At 40.3% G+C, this 16,348-nt stretch overlaps 1 protein-coding gene across 15 annotated transcripts in view; it reads right to left on the bottom strand.

The window, feature by feature from the left end:
- plekha5 (pleckstrin homology domain containing, family A member 5) overlaps positions 1-16,348 on the bottom strand; it is a 123,030-nt gene that overhangs the window by 3,869 nt on the left and 102,813 nt on the right. For 12 of the 15 annotated variants that reach the window (XM_046873371.1, XM_046873370.1, XM_046873372.1 and 9 more), the window contains 11 exons: positions 14,033-14,113; positions 8,763-8,912; positions 6,808-6,909; positions 6,598-6,706; positions 6,390-6,421; positions 6,085-6,255; positions 4,204-4,324; positions 4,013-4,125; positions 869-1,063; positions 417-500; positions 201-301 (listed from right to left, as the gene is read on the bottom strand). In XM_046873371.1, the coding sequence (XP_046729327.1) occupies positions 201-301; positions 417-500; positions 869-1,063; positions 4,013-4,125; positions 4,204-4,324; positions 6,085-6,255; positions 6,390-6,421; positions 6,598-6,706; positions 6,808-6,909; positions 8,763-8,912; positions 14,033-14,113 (1,259 nt within the window). The remainder of the gene's footprint in view (positions 1-200; positions 302-416; positions 501-868; positions 1,064-4,012; positions 4,126-4,203; positions 4,325-6,084; positions 6,256-6,389; positions 6,422-6,597; positions 6,707-6,807; positions 6,910-8,762; positions 8,913-14,032; positions 14,114-16,348) is intronic. The other 3 variants (XM_046873376.1, XM_046873380.1, XM_046873381.1) reach the window with 1 other exon arrangement.

Raw genomic sequence — 16,348 nt, 5'->3', positions numbered from 1 at the left:
AGTTTGTATATTCATTTATTGGAAGAAAACCAGTAGTTCTATGTGAAATCAGACATTGAGCACCCCCATATAACCAAAATGGCACGTTTCATAACAGCTCGTTTCATAACAGCTCTGTGAAAATTTGATTGTATTTGGTGGACAACTAATCAGGGTCACCACACACACACACACACACACACACACACACACACACACACCTGTCCTCAGTGCCCAGGGGTTTACGCTTCTCTAGGCTTCTGCTGGATTCAGAGACCTTTTCACCGAACACTGACTCTGACAGCCGATCCCCCTGCTCCTGCTGTTAGAAGAGGAAAAAGAAAAGAACACAGGGTGCTATGGGCTCAGACTGAAGGAGCGAGAGAATCATTTAAACACAAGGAAGCCTTCTGCTGTCTCAGCTCTTGTCGTGTTACCTCCACTGGCCACTTCTCTTTGAACAAAGTGGCTTTGATCTGATTTGAGTCTCCAACTGACAGCTCCCTTCTTTTTGTGCTCATCTAGTACAGACAGACAGAGAGAGAGAGAGAGGGGGGGTGGGGGGGGATGGGGGATGAACATTGAGGCTAATGGCATTAAATGGCTAAATGGAAGGTTGTTCTAACAATGTCTGAAAGTACGTCCCTATAAAACCATTATAATGCAACAAACAGTTTTCATCCATAATAAATGCCAGCATGCGACCCAAACTATCAAAATTGCCCAAAAACACTAATGAAGCCCCATAACATCCCTAAAAATCACAATATTACACTTAGTTCTATGCAAAATGATAGAATTTCAACTTAAATCCAGCACCGCGGCAGCGTTTATTACAGAAACACATAATTTGGGAGTGTATAAAGGGGTATCCAGGTGATGTTGCTACCTGCAGGGTGTAGTAATGAGGGGTGTCTTTGGTGAAGGAAAGACTGCGGGACAGAGAACCATCTTCCCTCCTTCTCTCTCGCAGCGCACCCTGCTGGTGCCGCCGAATCCGCTCCATTTGCTCCTCGACGCTCATGCGATGACGCACTCCCTCTACGCCACTGCTCATGTGCTCTGCTGTACTATTTGGACAGTTCTGATGGAAACATTTGTAAACGTAGACAATGAGTGCTGTATTTCATGCAAAAGGGGCTTTAAAAACAGAAGTATGCATCCTGTACAGTGTAAATTTGGTATTTTTTCTATTTAAAGGTAAAGTGGCTTTTTACTTGTCACATGTACAATTGCAGACTTTATCTTTGCATATCCCAGGGATGTTAGCAAGCTGGGGTCAGAGCACAAGGTCAGCTATGATACAGAACTCCTGGAGCTCAAGAGCCCAAAAGTGGCAGCTTGGCAAAACTGGGGCTTCAACTTCCAACCTTCCAACCAGTACCCCAGAGTTTTACCCTCTAAGCTACCACCTCTTTTCCGATTTGTTTTTCATTTGCATTTTGTTGGACACTATAAAACAAGTGCTAATACATCGATAGAAATTTGTTATAAAATACGTTAGTCTATCATCTATCTGCCTATCTCTATGGCACTTGCCACTTGATTGATGTACAGGGCGGCCAATCCGAAGTCTCTTCTCTTCTCTTCTAACACATGGGTCAAAACAAGCACGAGCTGCTGCAAAACGTCAGCGAACTAAGTGACCCCACTTGTTTATGTGAGTCATGAATAAGTGGGACTAAGATTAAAAAAAGTGTTTAAAAAGACTGACTTATTTATTTATTTAGATTTCATTCTTTTTTCATTCTAAAAGTTTTACAGGGGTAACCATCAGCGAATTTGAGAGTGGATGAGGGGTCCCTCAGGCGTGTCTAAGAGGATTTGATTTTGTGGATGGATGAAAGAGCAGCATGAAATATAGAAGACACCACCTCAGTGCTAGAAGAGAGAAGAGACTTGAATCATGACTTCCTTGTACTAAGAGAGAGTGGGACCAGTTGACCAAATGTTTTTTGGTCGTAGGCAACACACAATAAACGATAATGACACTTAAAATAATAAATTAAATCTGAAATTGTTAATTTAAATGAGCATTATATAAACTGCATACACATGAACCTTAAATTCTCACTACACTTGGTTAAGGCAGGTCAAGTGAATTCAATTGCCTGCATTAAAGTTTATAATGCATCTGGGCTTGGAGACACGTTTTAGCTCACATGACAGATTAATAAGCAGATCAGTCTAGGCTTCATGCCCACCACTGATACTCCTATTGTGTTGCTGGGCGTTGCCTTGCGTGTGAAACACACAGACTATTTGACACCCATTTTCAATTTAATTCATTTTTATTTGTATAGCGCTTTTAACAATGAACAATGATTGTCTCAAAGTAGCTTTACACACATAATGCAGTGATAAAGAATTGATAAATCCATTTGACATCTCAACGAAAACATTGCATATTGTGCAACGACTACACACACAGGTCCAAACAAACTCCAGGCTTCATTAAATTTGCTACTCTGACCCAAGAGTTTTTTCCACTTGGATAGAATCATGATTGAAGAAGGAAAGAAAAATCAGCCGTATTTGGATGCCTACTATGTGCCCCAAAGCAACAGACCACCTGGGACATGTCCACTATGTCTCACAGTGAATTTAGTATAAGAGTATGTGGTGAAACTAGATTAACTGAAAATGTCAGACAGCCTGCAAGGACGTGTGGATCACATACACCTGGGAGATTCATGTTTGCACCCAGAGGTGTTGTCCCAGAAGACTTCTAAAAGAAGAATCTTTCTGCTTGTATTGCTAGAAGATTAGCATTGCACGTACTAGATAGATGGATGTAGGGGTCACTGCAGAGTATCACAGTGCTCGTGGTGGTTTCTTGCTGGTGACTTTTGTCTATCACACCTTTTTCATTTTTAAATTCCAGACTGTTCCAGACTCAAATATGTAAACTTCCCAAAGGATTTTGTAAGACCATATTTAACATCTGAAACAATGATTTTAAATTCCAACTATAACTTGCCTTACTTTACAATCTCTGATGTTTTCCATTGGTTTTCATTTTCTTTTGAAAACACATTTTTTCCTTTGTTTTGACCTTCCATCCATACTAAGGGTTTTTTTCAATCAACGAAAGCGATTTTCAATCAACGAAAGCTCTCCAAAGCAGATGAATGTGTGGACTGTGAAGGTTTTCAAAAACGACAATGCATTTTTCACCTTTCATAAATCCATAAACCGCAGGCGAACTTGACGCGGCTCGAAGCGTCTCACGTTTTGCACGTTTGTTTTTAGACCTTTCAGTGTGGATGAGCAACATTTGAGAAATAGCGGGAAACGATTGAAAACAAAAGTGTGGACGCTGAGCGTTTATTGGACGAAAACGATGTTTTCAAACGTATCCAGATTAGTGTAGATGTAGCCTTTGTTTTGTATAAAAAAATAAACATTTATTATAATAAATAATTTTTTACAAACTCGTCATTTTAGATTTTGATAAACCGAATAGGGCAATAGTATTGGAACACAAATATTTTTCAAAAGGTTTTTCCTATACTAATCCACACCTGAAAATCACAATCAAATTGCATAATTGTTTTATACTTTTTCAAAAAGCAGAGGAACCGTAGGAACCCTGCACTCCAAACAAGTGCAAAGCCAAAGAGCACCTTTCCTTATGAGTCCATGACTGAAATGACGGTGTGAGTGGGGTAAAATCCTCTCTCAACAACTTTCCACTAAATCTTGAGGTGGGGTGTTTCCTTTGTGACCAGTTGACATTCACTGCCCCAGGGGGTTATGCGAGGTGGAACTGAATGCAAGTTAGTTATGTAACTGTGGTTCTAATACCAGCTGTCATTAGGGACTTAATGGAAACTAAGGCTGTATGGCACTTGTATTAAATGCAAGTGCTGTAATTATATACAACCATATTGGGAATTTGCTCAGAGGACTTGGCCTGCATGTGCATGCAAGAAGGTCATATTCACCAATTCAGGTGGTTCTCTATAGTTCACAGATCCAGAGTTACATAACTAGCAATCTGTAAATGAGGTTTAGTTAAAAAGGAACCTACTGTTTTTGGTTCAGGTTTCTTGGCCTTCCTCAAAGTCACATATGATGCAATAGTGGAGGACACTGGCATAGGCGACTTTGTCCTTGGGCTCACTACTCCCACTGGATAGGACACTGGAATGAGAAATTGTAGAAACATAAGCTGTGAAAGATAAAACTAATTTTGGCAAAATAAAATGCGCTTGTGTGCACCTTTAGAGCTAGAGGGCTCTTTCTCAGCAGTCTGTTCAGATTTCTCCTCGCCATTGCTCTCATCTACTTCAGCCACTGTTGTCAGCTCTGGCTCACTCTTATACAGTCTGTAGTCTGGACCCTGGGGAGTATTAAACAAGTTTTGCTATTACTCACCCATCATCATCATCATCATCATCATCATCATTGAGTCATACACTTACAGTATCTCACAAAAGTAAGTACACCCCTCACATTTCAGCAACCAATGTAGTATATCAACTCAAATGACAATACTATAGAAATGAAACCTGGATATATTTTAGAGTAGTCAGTGTGCAGTTTGTGTAGCAGTACCGATTTACTGTCCTTTGAAAAATAACTCATACAGCCATTATTGTCAAAATAGCTGGCAACAAAAGTGAGTACACCCTAAGTGATAACAGCTGTACGTGATGTAACCCGTGCAAAGCCACACGTCATATTCATCATGTTCATGTTTTTGTCTGCTAGACAGGACCGTACAAACTTGTGTATCTTGTATTAAATCAGTTAAAATTGGTGCCTCCATGGCACCTCATGGTAAAGACTCTCTAAGGATTTGAGAATTAGAATTTTTACTCTCCACAAAGATGCAGAGTCTATAATATGATCAGCAAAACCCTGAAACTGAGTTACAGTACAGTGGACGGGGTCATAAAGAGGTTTTCCAAGACGGGTTCCACTCGGAACAGACCTCGCAAATGTCCATCAAAGATGTTGAGTCCTTGTGCTGTGTGTCAGATGCAGAAGCTGCTTAAAAAATTAGTCACATGAGAGCTGCAGCTGCTTGCTTTAGAGGTTACAGAAGCAGAAGGTCCACTTGTCGGCGCTCAGACCAGACGTCGCACACTGCAACAAGTCCGTTTGCATGACCATCACCCCAGAAAGAGCCTCTTCTGAAGCTGGCTCAGAAGAAAACTCACAAACAGTTTGCTGGAGGCAACCTGCCCAAGAGCATGAATTCCTGTGGTCTGATGAGACTAAGATAAACTTGTTTGGTGTCCAGCATGTGTGGTGATGCGCTGGTAAGGAACACCAAGAAACACCAAGAAAGGAAACACGGATTCCAACATGTATTATTCCAACATGCGGAAGGTGAAGGTGATGAAGTGGCCAGGTATGTCTCTAGACCTGGAACCTTTTGAGCACCTGTGGTGCATCCTCAAGTGGAAGGTGGAGAAGCTACCTATGTTAATGTGTGTGACATTCAGCAGCTCTGTGATGTCATTATGGAGGAGTGGAAGAGGATCCCAGCAACAACCTATGCAGCTCTGGTGAATTCTATGCCCAGGAGGATTAAGGCAGTGCTGGATGACAATGATGCTCACACAAAATACTGACACTTTAGGTATTAGGTATTTTTTTGGTGTGTACTTACTTTTGTTGCCAGTTATTTTGACAATAATATCTGTACGTTAAATTATTTTTAGAGGACAGTAAATCTGTACTGCTATACAAACTGCACATTGACTACTCTGAAATGTATCGAAAATTTAATTTCTATTGTCCCTTGAGAAGATACACTACAATGGTTGTTAAAATGTGAGGGGTGTACTCAATTTTGTGAGACAGTGTACATGAATTATGTGGGATGATATGATGAAGCAAAACACTGTAATCAACTAAAAAAAAAAACTTAATTTGCAATCCGAGCAAGAACGAGTTCACACAAAAATCCATTTCTGAGGAAAAAAAACGACGTGTTTTTTTGGGAAGTATACTGTTAAAATCAATGTGAATTCTGATCAAAGGAGATGAATGAATAAGTGAAGAATAAAATGATGAAAGGACACTGTTTGGAAAAGGAGCATGGAGCATGACTGGGGAATGGCATGAGATTAGGGATCATCAGCATCTTACACTGTGACCGCCATTGCGCTGGGCAGCTTTGCGGTCTTCGGGTTGATGAGGGCCTGGGCGAGGTGGGTGAAGCTGAGTGTGGCTGGGGCCGGGCAGGTGGGTCGCACACAAGCGCCCTCTGCCCTCATAAATGTGGGGAAGTGGAGGGCGTGGGGGCACTGAATCGGACTCCTACAGATCGGAAATATTCCCAAGATAGAGGTCACTGCTTGAAGGTGAATCGCATGTTGGGACCCTGAATGCAACACTGAGATTCTCTTGTGTTTGAAAGGAAATTAGTGCTTCGCTGAGCAAGAAATACATACCTCCTTTTTCTGAAGACCGGAGAGTGGAAAGCCTGAAAGACAATGTTATGCCCACATAAATTCAGAACATTTGCATTTGCAATAGGTTTTAATTGATAAAAAAAAAAGTGTGATAGATTGGAAAAAGTGTGAGAGCGAGAGAGAGAGCAAGAGAAAGAGCGAGAGAGAGAGCGAGAGAGAGAGAGAGCGAGAGAAGTGTAACGCTCACTTGGCTCAGTGCTTCTCTTTGGCTTATTTTTGTTCAGTGCATCCATCACGTCCTGGATCCTCCACAGCTCCTTCTGAATCTGCACATGCTGCTGACTAGGGGGTTCTGTCTGTATATACACACACACAAACACACACGTACACTTTAACCAGCTTGAGTTATACGTATAATAAGAGCTAAAGTAATGGAAGGTCTGTACTGTAGAGCTACCTGAGGACTGCCAAGGGCCTCCAGCTGATCGAGCAGGTTCCTCTTAGCTAAAGTCACAGCATTCTCCAGTTTATCATATTCCTTCCAACTTCTGTCCAGCTCCTTGATTAAAAAAACAAACAAACAAACAAGCAAATAGACACAAAATCTTCAATAATTTGCTTTTTCATCAAAATACAAATCAAGTGGTTCATGGAGAATGGACTACAGAAAACCAGAGGCGCAACTGCACATTTAATGAGGGGTATGAAAGATCATGGTTAGCGCCCCCTCCCACTTTCAATAAATAAAGATGGAAATACAAAAATAAATACACTACGTGTAGCGCTGTTTTCTTGATTTCCTCCTCCATCACCAAAAAATGGTAAGGAAATTTTTTAATATTAATAAGTTTAAAATTGTCTCATTTGTCATTGTCATTAAAGATCTAAAGGAAAAACAGGAAATTGCATAAGGTTAAAAATAGAGAAAATAAAATTGTAGTTGTGTAAGAATTGTAGTCCTTACTGATGACCTAATTGTTTGTTTGTGGTTGCTTTGAGTGCACAGTATGAACTTTATTAGAGAAAATCATAAATAAAGAGATTAATGAAGAACACAAAAACGATTACAGTGTACTCGTTACCTCGCGGCGGTTATGATCTATGACCCGTCGCGAGTAACAAAAAAAAAAAAAAAAAGAGGTTTTGACTCTTCTTTTGATGGGTCCTTTTTCAAGCGGAATTGTACATCTACTGTACTGTAAACTTAACAAAATTACTCATCATAAATGTTTTGTTTACTACTTTAAATGAATAATACAATGTTTTTCAAAATTTTTTATGTAATTTATTAGTACAAACTGTTTTAAAATGTTACTCCAAACTTTCGAGCCACTCGTGGCTTCTTGCGAACTATCAGATATTTTGCCAGTTACTTTCAGTCCGGTTCCAAATAAAAAGTTGTGAACTTTTGAGGCCGTGATTATCAAGGTTGTGAGTATCGAGGTTCCACTGTACATAAATGCTTCCATTCATTGCGCCCCAATTGTCATATCTTTAGTTGCCACTAGTGGGGCGTGTTCCACGCTTTGAGAATCACAGTTATTTACTGTTATGTGTCAAAACAACAGGGTAGTGGAAGTGTAGCCTGGACGTGAATCCTGATAGTTAAATCCTGGACGTGGCAGTAGTCGATTCGCATTGGTGCATCAGCATAAAAGTTAACGATGTGATGCATCGATTTTAAAAGTGTCCATCGGATACAAGTATTACAATGCATATTGCAACATATTTTTGCATGGGTAAAAAACAGTTATTTATATATAATTATTAGTAGATGCACTATAATTATTTAAAAAGTGACCAATAATGTGTGACTAATATTTGATATGTAGATTGATTTCTCGTCTCTAAACTGTCTCTCCAGTGCGTTCTTTCAGCACCACCGCTGCTACGTGAATGACGTATCGCAACACTACGGAGGCCGAGGCGTGTCCTGAGAGTCACATAGAGTACAGATTAACATGGCAGAGGCAGAGCTGCTTCTTTCTGCAGACACAACAGGGAAAGAACATCTGGTTTTATTTAATCTATTTTATTTTCTGCACTACAATTCTCACATAATGAAGTCAGGATGTTCATGTAGTAGCGTTGAGTGCATGTTAGCAATACCAGCACATGTTTAAACCTCTGAAATGTGCGGGGTTTAAAAAGATCTCGAGGAAAGGGTTTTGCTTACATTATACCTCCCACGTGTCGAGACTTACACTGTGTTCTTATCATCTGAACACTTCTGACACTGTATTTAATGGGTGCTTCAATTCATAAGTAACTTAAGCATGTAAGATTTTCAAGTTCATTCTAGAATTACTGATTCAATCTGAATTCCCAGGTGTACAAGATTATCCTGAAGTTAGACGATTAAAAGCCAACCAGCTCACTGATCCATTGTTTAATAGATAAAACACAACTCACAGTGCTGACTCGGGATAGTTCTCTGCAGGAGCTTAGAAGGCCGCTTTGCAGCACATCCCTCTGCTGTATGAGACTCTGCACAGCTGCTGGATTGTCTGCGCTCATCTCAAGCTCCTGACTTGCAGATAAAAGTGCTGTTTCTAGGGTGTGCTGAACACACACACACACACACACACACACACACACACACACACACACACACACACACACACACACACACTCTCTCTTTACACTAAACATACAAATACCAATCAATAACCAATAATGACCGTTTCATAAAATATTAGATAGCAGAATTCCGTTACAGCTTTACTCTAAAATGGATTTAATTCATTCTTTTCCTTAAAATTCTACAAACAATAGCCCATAATGACAACATGAAAGAAGTGGGTCTAAAATCTTTGCACATTTATAAAAATAACAATCACGTACATAAATATTCACAGCCTTTGCTCAATAATTTATACCTTTGACACCAATTACAGCCTTAAGTCTTTTTGAGTTTGATGCTACAAGCTTGGCACCTATTTTTGGGCAGTTTCTCCCATTCTTCTTCGCAGAACCTCTCAAGCGCCATCAGGTTGGATGGGGAACGTCGATGCACAACCATTTTTAGATCTTTCCAGTGATGTTCAACCATATTCAAGTCTGGGCCCTTGCTGGGCCACTCACTTAACATTCACAGAGTCGTCCCGTAGCCACTCCTTTGTTGTCTTGGCTGTGTGCTTTGGGTCACTGTCCTGTTGGGAGATGAACCATCATCCCAGTCTGAGGTACAGAGCACTCTGGAACAGATTTTCATCAAGAATTTCTCTGTACATTACTGCATTTATCTTTCTCTCGAATCTGACTAGTCTTCCAGTTTCCGCCACTGTAAAACATCCCCACAGCATGATGCAGCCACCACCATGCTTCATTTAGGCCTGACTGGTGGAGATGGTTGTTCTTCTGGAAGGTTCTCTCCACAGAGAAACGCTGGAGCTCTTTCAGAGTGACCATCGTGTTCTTGGTCACCTCCCTGACTAATGCCCTTCTCTCACAAACGCTCAGTTTGGATGGACAGCTCCGCTCTAGAAAGAGTCCTGGTGGTTCCAAACTTCTTCCATTTACAGATGATGAAGGCCACTGTGCTCATTTGGACCTTCAATGCTGCAAAACATTTTCTGTACCCTTCTGCAGATCTGTGCATCAATAGAATCCTGTCTTGGAGCATGCCCAGCTGCCCAGCATGCCTCACTCGTCCCAGGTAAATTCTCGGGTTGAACCTAATGCTCCTACAATGCGGCCCGCCAGGTATCGTTTACTCCGGCACCAGTGCACCACGGACCCTGGATGCTGCAGCAGCAGATGCAGCAAGAAAAGCCCCAGACCTAGAACCGCTTCGCCACTCTCCGCGAGACAGAACGCGATACCATGATTCTTGGAGATTCCATTGTCCGGCATGTCCGCGCTGACCTGGTTGTTTTCCTGGTGCTCGTGTTCTCGGTGTCACTGTGCAGGTTCCTGCGATTCTGAACGAGAACTTCGGAGCTGTTGTTCTCCATGCCAGAGCGAACAACACAAGGCTGAGGCAAACAGAGATCTTAAAGAGGGATTTCAGGATCCTGGTGGAGACAGTACGCAGCCCATCGCCCACAACGAGGATCATTGTGTCAAGACCCCTTCCCACTTACCAGCGAGAGATTGAGAAGTTTTGTAGACTTTTTGCACTAAATAAATGGTTACAGTCATGGTGTCGAGAGCACAAACTTCTCGTTGTTGATAATTGGAATTTTTTCTGGGAGCGTCCTAGGTTCTTCCGTCCTGATTGCCTGCACCCAGAGTCTCTAGGATGCTTCACACCATCTGACTGGTAAGACATCATGCAAATTACGACTATGACAACATTTATACAACAAACCAAATAGTTACAAGTACACACAGCCCACTTTATAGAAACCATATCTATTCCTTATGTAGTAAAACCAAGAAATAAATACACAAGATCCAGAAAAAAATCTTATTGCAGTAAAAACTGAAAAATGCCAGATAAGCAAACACAAAAAAGTTCTAAAGTTTGGTCTTTTAAACATTAAATCACTTGTACCCAAAGCACTCATTGTAAATGAGATGATCACTGATAATAATCTCGATGCAGTCTATCTCAGTGAGACATGGATTAAACAAATGATTACATAGGTCTAAACGAGTCTATACCGTCAGGATATGTTTATAAGCATGAGCCCCGTCAGACTGGTCATGGGGGTGGTGTAGCAACCATTTACAGTGCCCTTCTTAATGTTAGTCAGAGATTAGGATTCAGGTTTAAATAATTTGATGTGTTTGCTCTTAAAGTTGTACTTTCAGACATACATAGAAAACCCCTACTATCTCTCGCTCTGGCCACCGTGTACAGACCCCCAGGGCCCTACGTTGATTTTCTTCAAGAGTTTGCTCATTTTCTTTCAGACCTTTTGATCAATTTTGATAAAGTGCTGCTTGTAGGAGAATTTAATATTCATGTAGATGATATTTAAATCCCTAGGACTATCATTTGTGGCCTTATTAAACTCTTTCGGGGTTAAACAAAACATCACCAGACCGACTCATCGTTTTAATCACACACTAGATTTAATAATATCCCACGGAGCAGACGTCACTGATATAGATATTTTACCTCGAAGTGATGACATCACAGATCATTACCTCATATTGTACACACTGCCGGTAGAGCATATTAGCCATGTTTCACCACATTATCGACCTGGTAGGACTATTGTTCCGACCACTAAGGACAGATTCATAAATAACCTGCCTGATTTATCTCAATTTGTTACCAAACCCCTAAATGATGATAATCGTGAGGAAATGACTAACAACGTAGACACTATCCTCACTAGCACATTAGACACCATTGCCCCATCCGGTTAAAAAAGGTTAGAGAAAAAACACCTGCACCATGGTATAATAGTCATATGCATGCCCTCAAGAGAACAGCCCGTAATCTGGAAAGATAATGGAGGGAAACTAAATTAGAGGTATTTAGATTTGCATATAAAGACAGTATGCTCAGCTACAGACAGGCACTAAAGTCTGCTAAAGTTGAGCACCTGAGCAATCTCATTCAGTGACAGGCAGTAAGCTGGTTTAAATCCTAGCTGTCAGATCGTTACCATTTTGTAGACTTAAATGGAAAGCTATCCAGGTTAATGCAAGTAAATTATGGGGTGCCACAAGGTTCAGTTCTAGGATCCTTGCTTTTCAGAATATACATGCTTCCCATAGAAAATGTTATTAGAAGGCATGGAATTAGCTTCCACTTTTACGCTGATGATACCCAGGCTATATATCTCCATCAAAACCAGACATTACAGCTCAATTGGCTTGGATAACTGAGTGTGTTAAAGAATTAAAAGACCGGATGACTCATAACTTTCTACTGTTAAATTCTGATAGGAGATTTTGCTCATTGGCCCAAAAACCAGTACACAGAAGATCCAGCAATTCAACCTGCATTTAGACAAATATTCTGTAACTACTAGTTCAACAGTAAAATACCCTGGATTTATCTTAGACACCAACTTGTCTTTTAAAAATCATATAAACCATGTTACAAAAACAGCTTTCTTTCACATTAAAAATATTGCTAAGATAAGAAAAATCTTGTCTATATCTTATGCAGAGATGCTCATCCATGCATTCATGACCTCCAGACTGGACTATTGTAATGCATTACTTGGTGGATGTCCTGCATCATTAAGAAACCAGCTACAGTTTGTCCAGAATGCAGCAGCGAGTTCTCACAAGGTTGAGAAAATATGATCATAAAACCCCAATCTTATCGTCCCTACACTGGCTACCTGTTAAATTTCAAATCCACTACAATCTACTGCTACTTATTTACAAAACACTAAATGGTTTAGCTCCCAATTATCTCTCCGTTCTTCTAAAACGCTACAATCCTTCACGCTCCCTGAGATCTCAAAACTCCGGTGTTGGTAGAGCATTTTCCTATTTAGCTCCTAAACTTTGGAATAGTCTTCCTGACAGTGTTCGTGGCTCAGACACACTCTCCCAGTTTAAGTGCAGATTAAAAACGTATCTTTTCAGCAAAGCCTACACAACACACATCACATCATAACCTTGTGCTCCAGTACATCTGATCACATGCATATTATCAACTTGTGCTGTTAATATCATGAACAACAGCTACGCTAATTCCTCTCCACTGCTTGTCTTTCTCTACCCATACCGAGGCATCCTGAGGTTGCTCCAGCCCCAGTCACGTCCCACCTTATAAAGATTGTGGACCTTTAAAGAAGTAGATGGCAACCCCGCAAACATCACAAACCATCCAGAGACGTACCAGTGCCATTTGGATCCCACTTAATGTGCAGCTTGGACACTGGACCTTCTTGAGTGTTTAAAGGCTCTGGCATGGAGAAGCTGGTGTTGGATCTTTGATGATCGCAAATGTTGAGCTATTTTATGTGTTGCTTAGTAGCTCCTGGTTCTATAACCACAAATGTCTGTATAAGACTGAAGAAAGAACATTACTCATAATCATACACTTTAGTGCTCATGTTAGTTCTCACTATCCAGTGTTATGTTTTGTTTAAAGATTTATAATCACACTCTTGATGTCACCCAAATGAGGATGGGTTCCCCTTTTGAGTCTGGTTCCTCTCAAGGTTTCTTGTTCATAACATCTAAGGGAGATTTTCCTTGCCACAGTCTGCTCATCAGGGATAAATACACATCGTTCACCTTAACTCTTAAAATTCTGTAAAGCTGCTTTGAGACAATGTCTGTTGTGCTTTAAAAATAAACCTTTTAAAGAAAGTGCTTTAGAAATAAACCTTACTTGACTCGGAGGTCTACAGACAATTCCTTGGACTTCATGGTTTGTGCTCTGACATGCACTGTAACTGTGGGACCTCATATAGACAGGAGTGTGCCTTTCCAAATCATGTCCAATCAACTAAATTTACCACAGGTGGACTTCAATTAAGTTGTAGAAACATCTCAAGGATGATCAGTGGAAAAAGGATGCACCTGAGCTCAATTTTGAGTGTCATGGCAAAGGCTGTACATATGTGAATTATGTATGTGAATTTTTTTTTAAAAAGATTTCAAAAAACTTCTGTCATGTTGTCATTATTTGGTTTTGTTTGTAGAATTTTGAGGAAAAGAATGAATTTAATCTATTTTGGAATAAAGCTGTAAAATAAAATGTGTAAAAAGTGAAGCGCTGTAAATATTTTCTGGATGCACTGTAAAGTGTGGACTACCTTCTCTCTGTGGAGTTGCTGAAGCTTCTCCTCTTGGGTCCGCACCACTTTGCCTTGTTCACACAACCTGCTTAACTTAGCCTAAAGAAATAAGCAGGAGTAAAATTCTTTTATCTCCTTCATGAGAATGTACAGTCAAACAGTGTAATGAAGATAAAGTCCATGAGGACAGAGGGTGCTGCACAGAACCACTAGCTGAGCAGGTATTATTTGAGTAGCAGCTCATTCTCAGTATAGCATTCGTGTAATACTAAACTATAGGGTAGATTACAGAAGAAAAGTTTCCTTTCTTTCTTGCTTTTGTGGGATAAAAGATGTAACATACAAAAATTCTAAAGAGAATGATAATGTGAACCTCTTACACACATACACACACTCCAGATCCAACAGTGTTAGCTTTGACAAAACCATGTGATTCAGCTGAGTGATGCAGCAGAGCAAGCTGCATGTTTATCACTTTTTAATTAGCATTAAAACAATCCATAAAATATTTGATTTGATGGACTGGTGTTGTTCCGCTTAATATGTTTCAGTTGTTACAATATTACATTTGGCACACAACCTTATTCACTGTTTACAATTTATCTCATCCATCCAACTGAGCAGTTGAGTGATAAAAAAGAGTGGCGGCTCAGTGGTTCTGGGATTTGAACTTACAACCTTCCGTTGTGAAGTCCACCATCTTAACCACAGCGCTACCACTTAACCACTAAACTGCAGTTACCAGTTACTGGTTATTTTCAGCTGACTTGCTTATGAATTCATTATAAAATAAAGTTAACTAATGTATACTCTTCAAATGTTATCTTCGTCAAACAGATCGACTAATGACTACTAATTCTCTGTTTACTATGAGAGAAAGCAAGCGGGGTTTCCAAGGGGTTCGAGTTAATATTGCAATTAGACCATCTGGAGTTTTTTTTTTACTCAGGATAAAGAAAATTACTCTTTAAAAAAATAAATAATAATAAAAAAAAATTAAATAAAAAATAAAAACGTATCATTGCGTAATAACTCAATTTAAAAAAAAATTTTTTTTACACAAAATAAAGTGTTTAATAAAATGTGGCCAGTAGAGATTCAGCAGTTTAAGTCATTCAAGAAGCTGATGAACAAATAGTGCAAATCAACAGGTGGATTTTGAGTCATTTTACACCTACAATGTCTTCTTCTTCTTACTGCTTCTCCCATTAGGGGTCATCACAGCGGATCATCCGTCTCCACCCCCCCCACAAATCACTCTTGTCACTCTTCTCCACCCACTCCACCCTGCCTGCACTCTTTTCTTTACTTCTCTAACACACACTCCATTATTTTTGCACTGTTGACCCCAGGTACCTGAACTCCCCCACCTTCTTCACGTCTTCTGCCTGCAACCGCACCACTCCACTGCCCTCCCTCTCATTCACACACATGTACTCTGTCTTACTCCTACTGACTTTCATTTACCTTCTCTCCAATGCATACCTGCACCTCTCGAGGCTCTTCTCAACCAGCTCCCTACTCTCACCACAAATCACAATCTGCAAGCATCATAGTCCACAGAGAGTCCTGTCTGATCTTGTCTGTCAGCCTGCCTATCACGACTACAAACAGGAAAGCGCTCAGAGCCGATCCTTGATGCAGTCCAACCTCCACCTTGAACCAGTCTGTCGTTCCTACTGCACACTTCACTGCTGTCACACTGTCCTCATACATGTCCTGCACCACCCTCACATACGTCTACGACACACCAGACTTCCTCATACAATACCACAACTCCTCTCTTAGCACCCTGTCATACGCTTTCTCTAAATCCACAAACACAAAATGCAACTCCTTCTGACCTTCTCTATACTTCTCCATCAACATTCTCAAAGCAAATAATGCGTCAGTGGTGCTCTTCCTTGGCATGAAACCATACTGTTGCTCACAGATGGTCACCTCTTCTCTCAGCCTGGATTCCACTACTCTTTCCCATAACTTCATGGTGTGACTGATCAACTTTATTCCGCCATAGTTACTGCAGGTCTGCAAGTCTCCCTTATTCTTAAAAATCGGTACCAGCAAACCAAAATCTTGTTAAACAATCTTGTTAAAACTCCACTGCCTTCTTTCCTAAACATCTCTACACTTCTACAATGTGACCCTACATAAAGATGTACCAATTAAAGCTGTGAATAATTTCAGGGACAAGACAGCTGATTTGCATTTGTCTGTGTTTTCACTAACAAATGTTCTAACAGTATCATGTATATCTATTAAATAGGAAATGTACTATATTAAGAAAAAAAGAAGGTACTTTTAAATTCAATGGCTGCAACATGCCTCATCTGT

Source organism: Silurus meridionalis, chromosome 18 (assembly GCF_014805685.1).
Source record: "Silurus meridionalis isolate SWU-2019-XX chromosome 18, ASM1480568v1, whole genome shotgun sequence".
Lineage (NCBI taxonomy): Eukaryota > Metazoa > Chordata > Actinopteri > Siluriformes > Siluridae > Silurus > Silurus meridionalis.
This window is presented reverse-complemented; position numbering and strand designations above follow the sequence as displayed.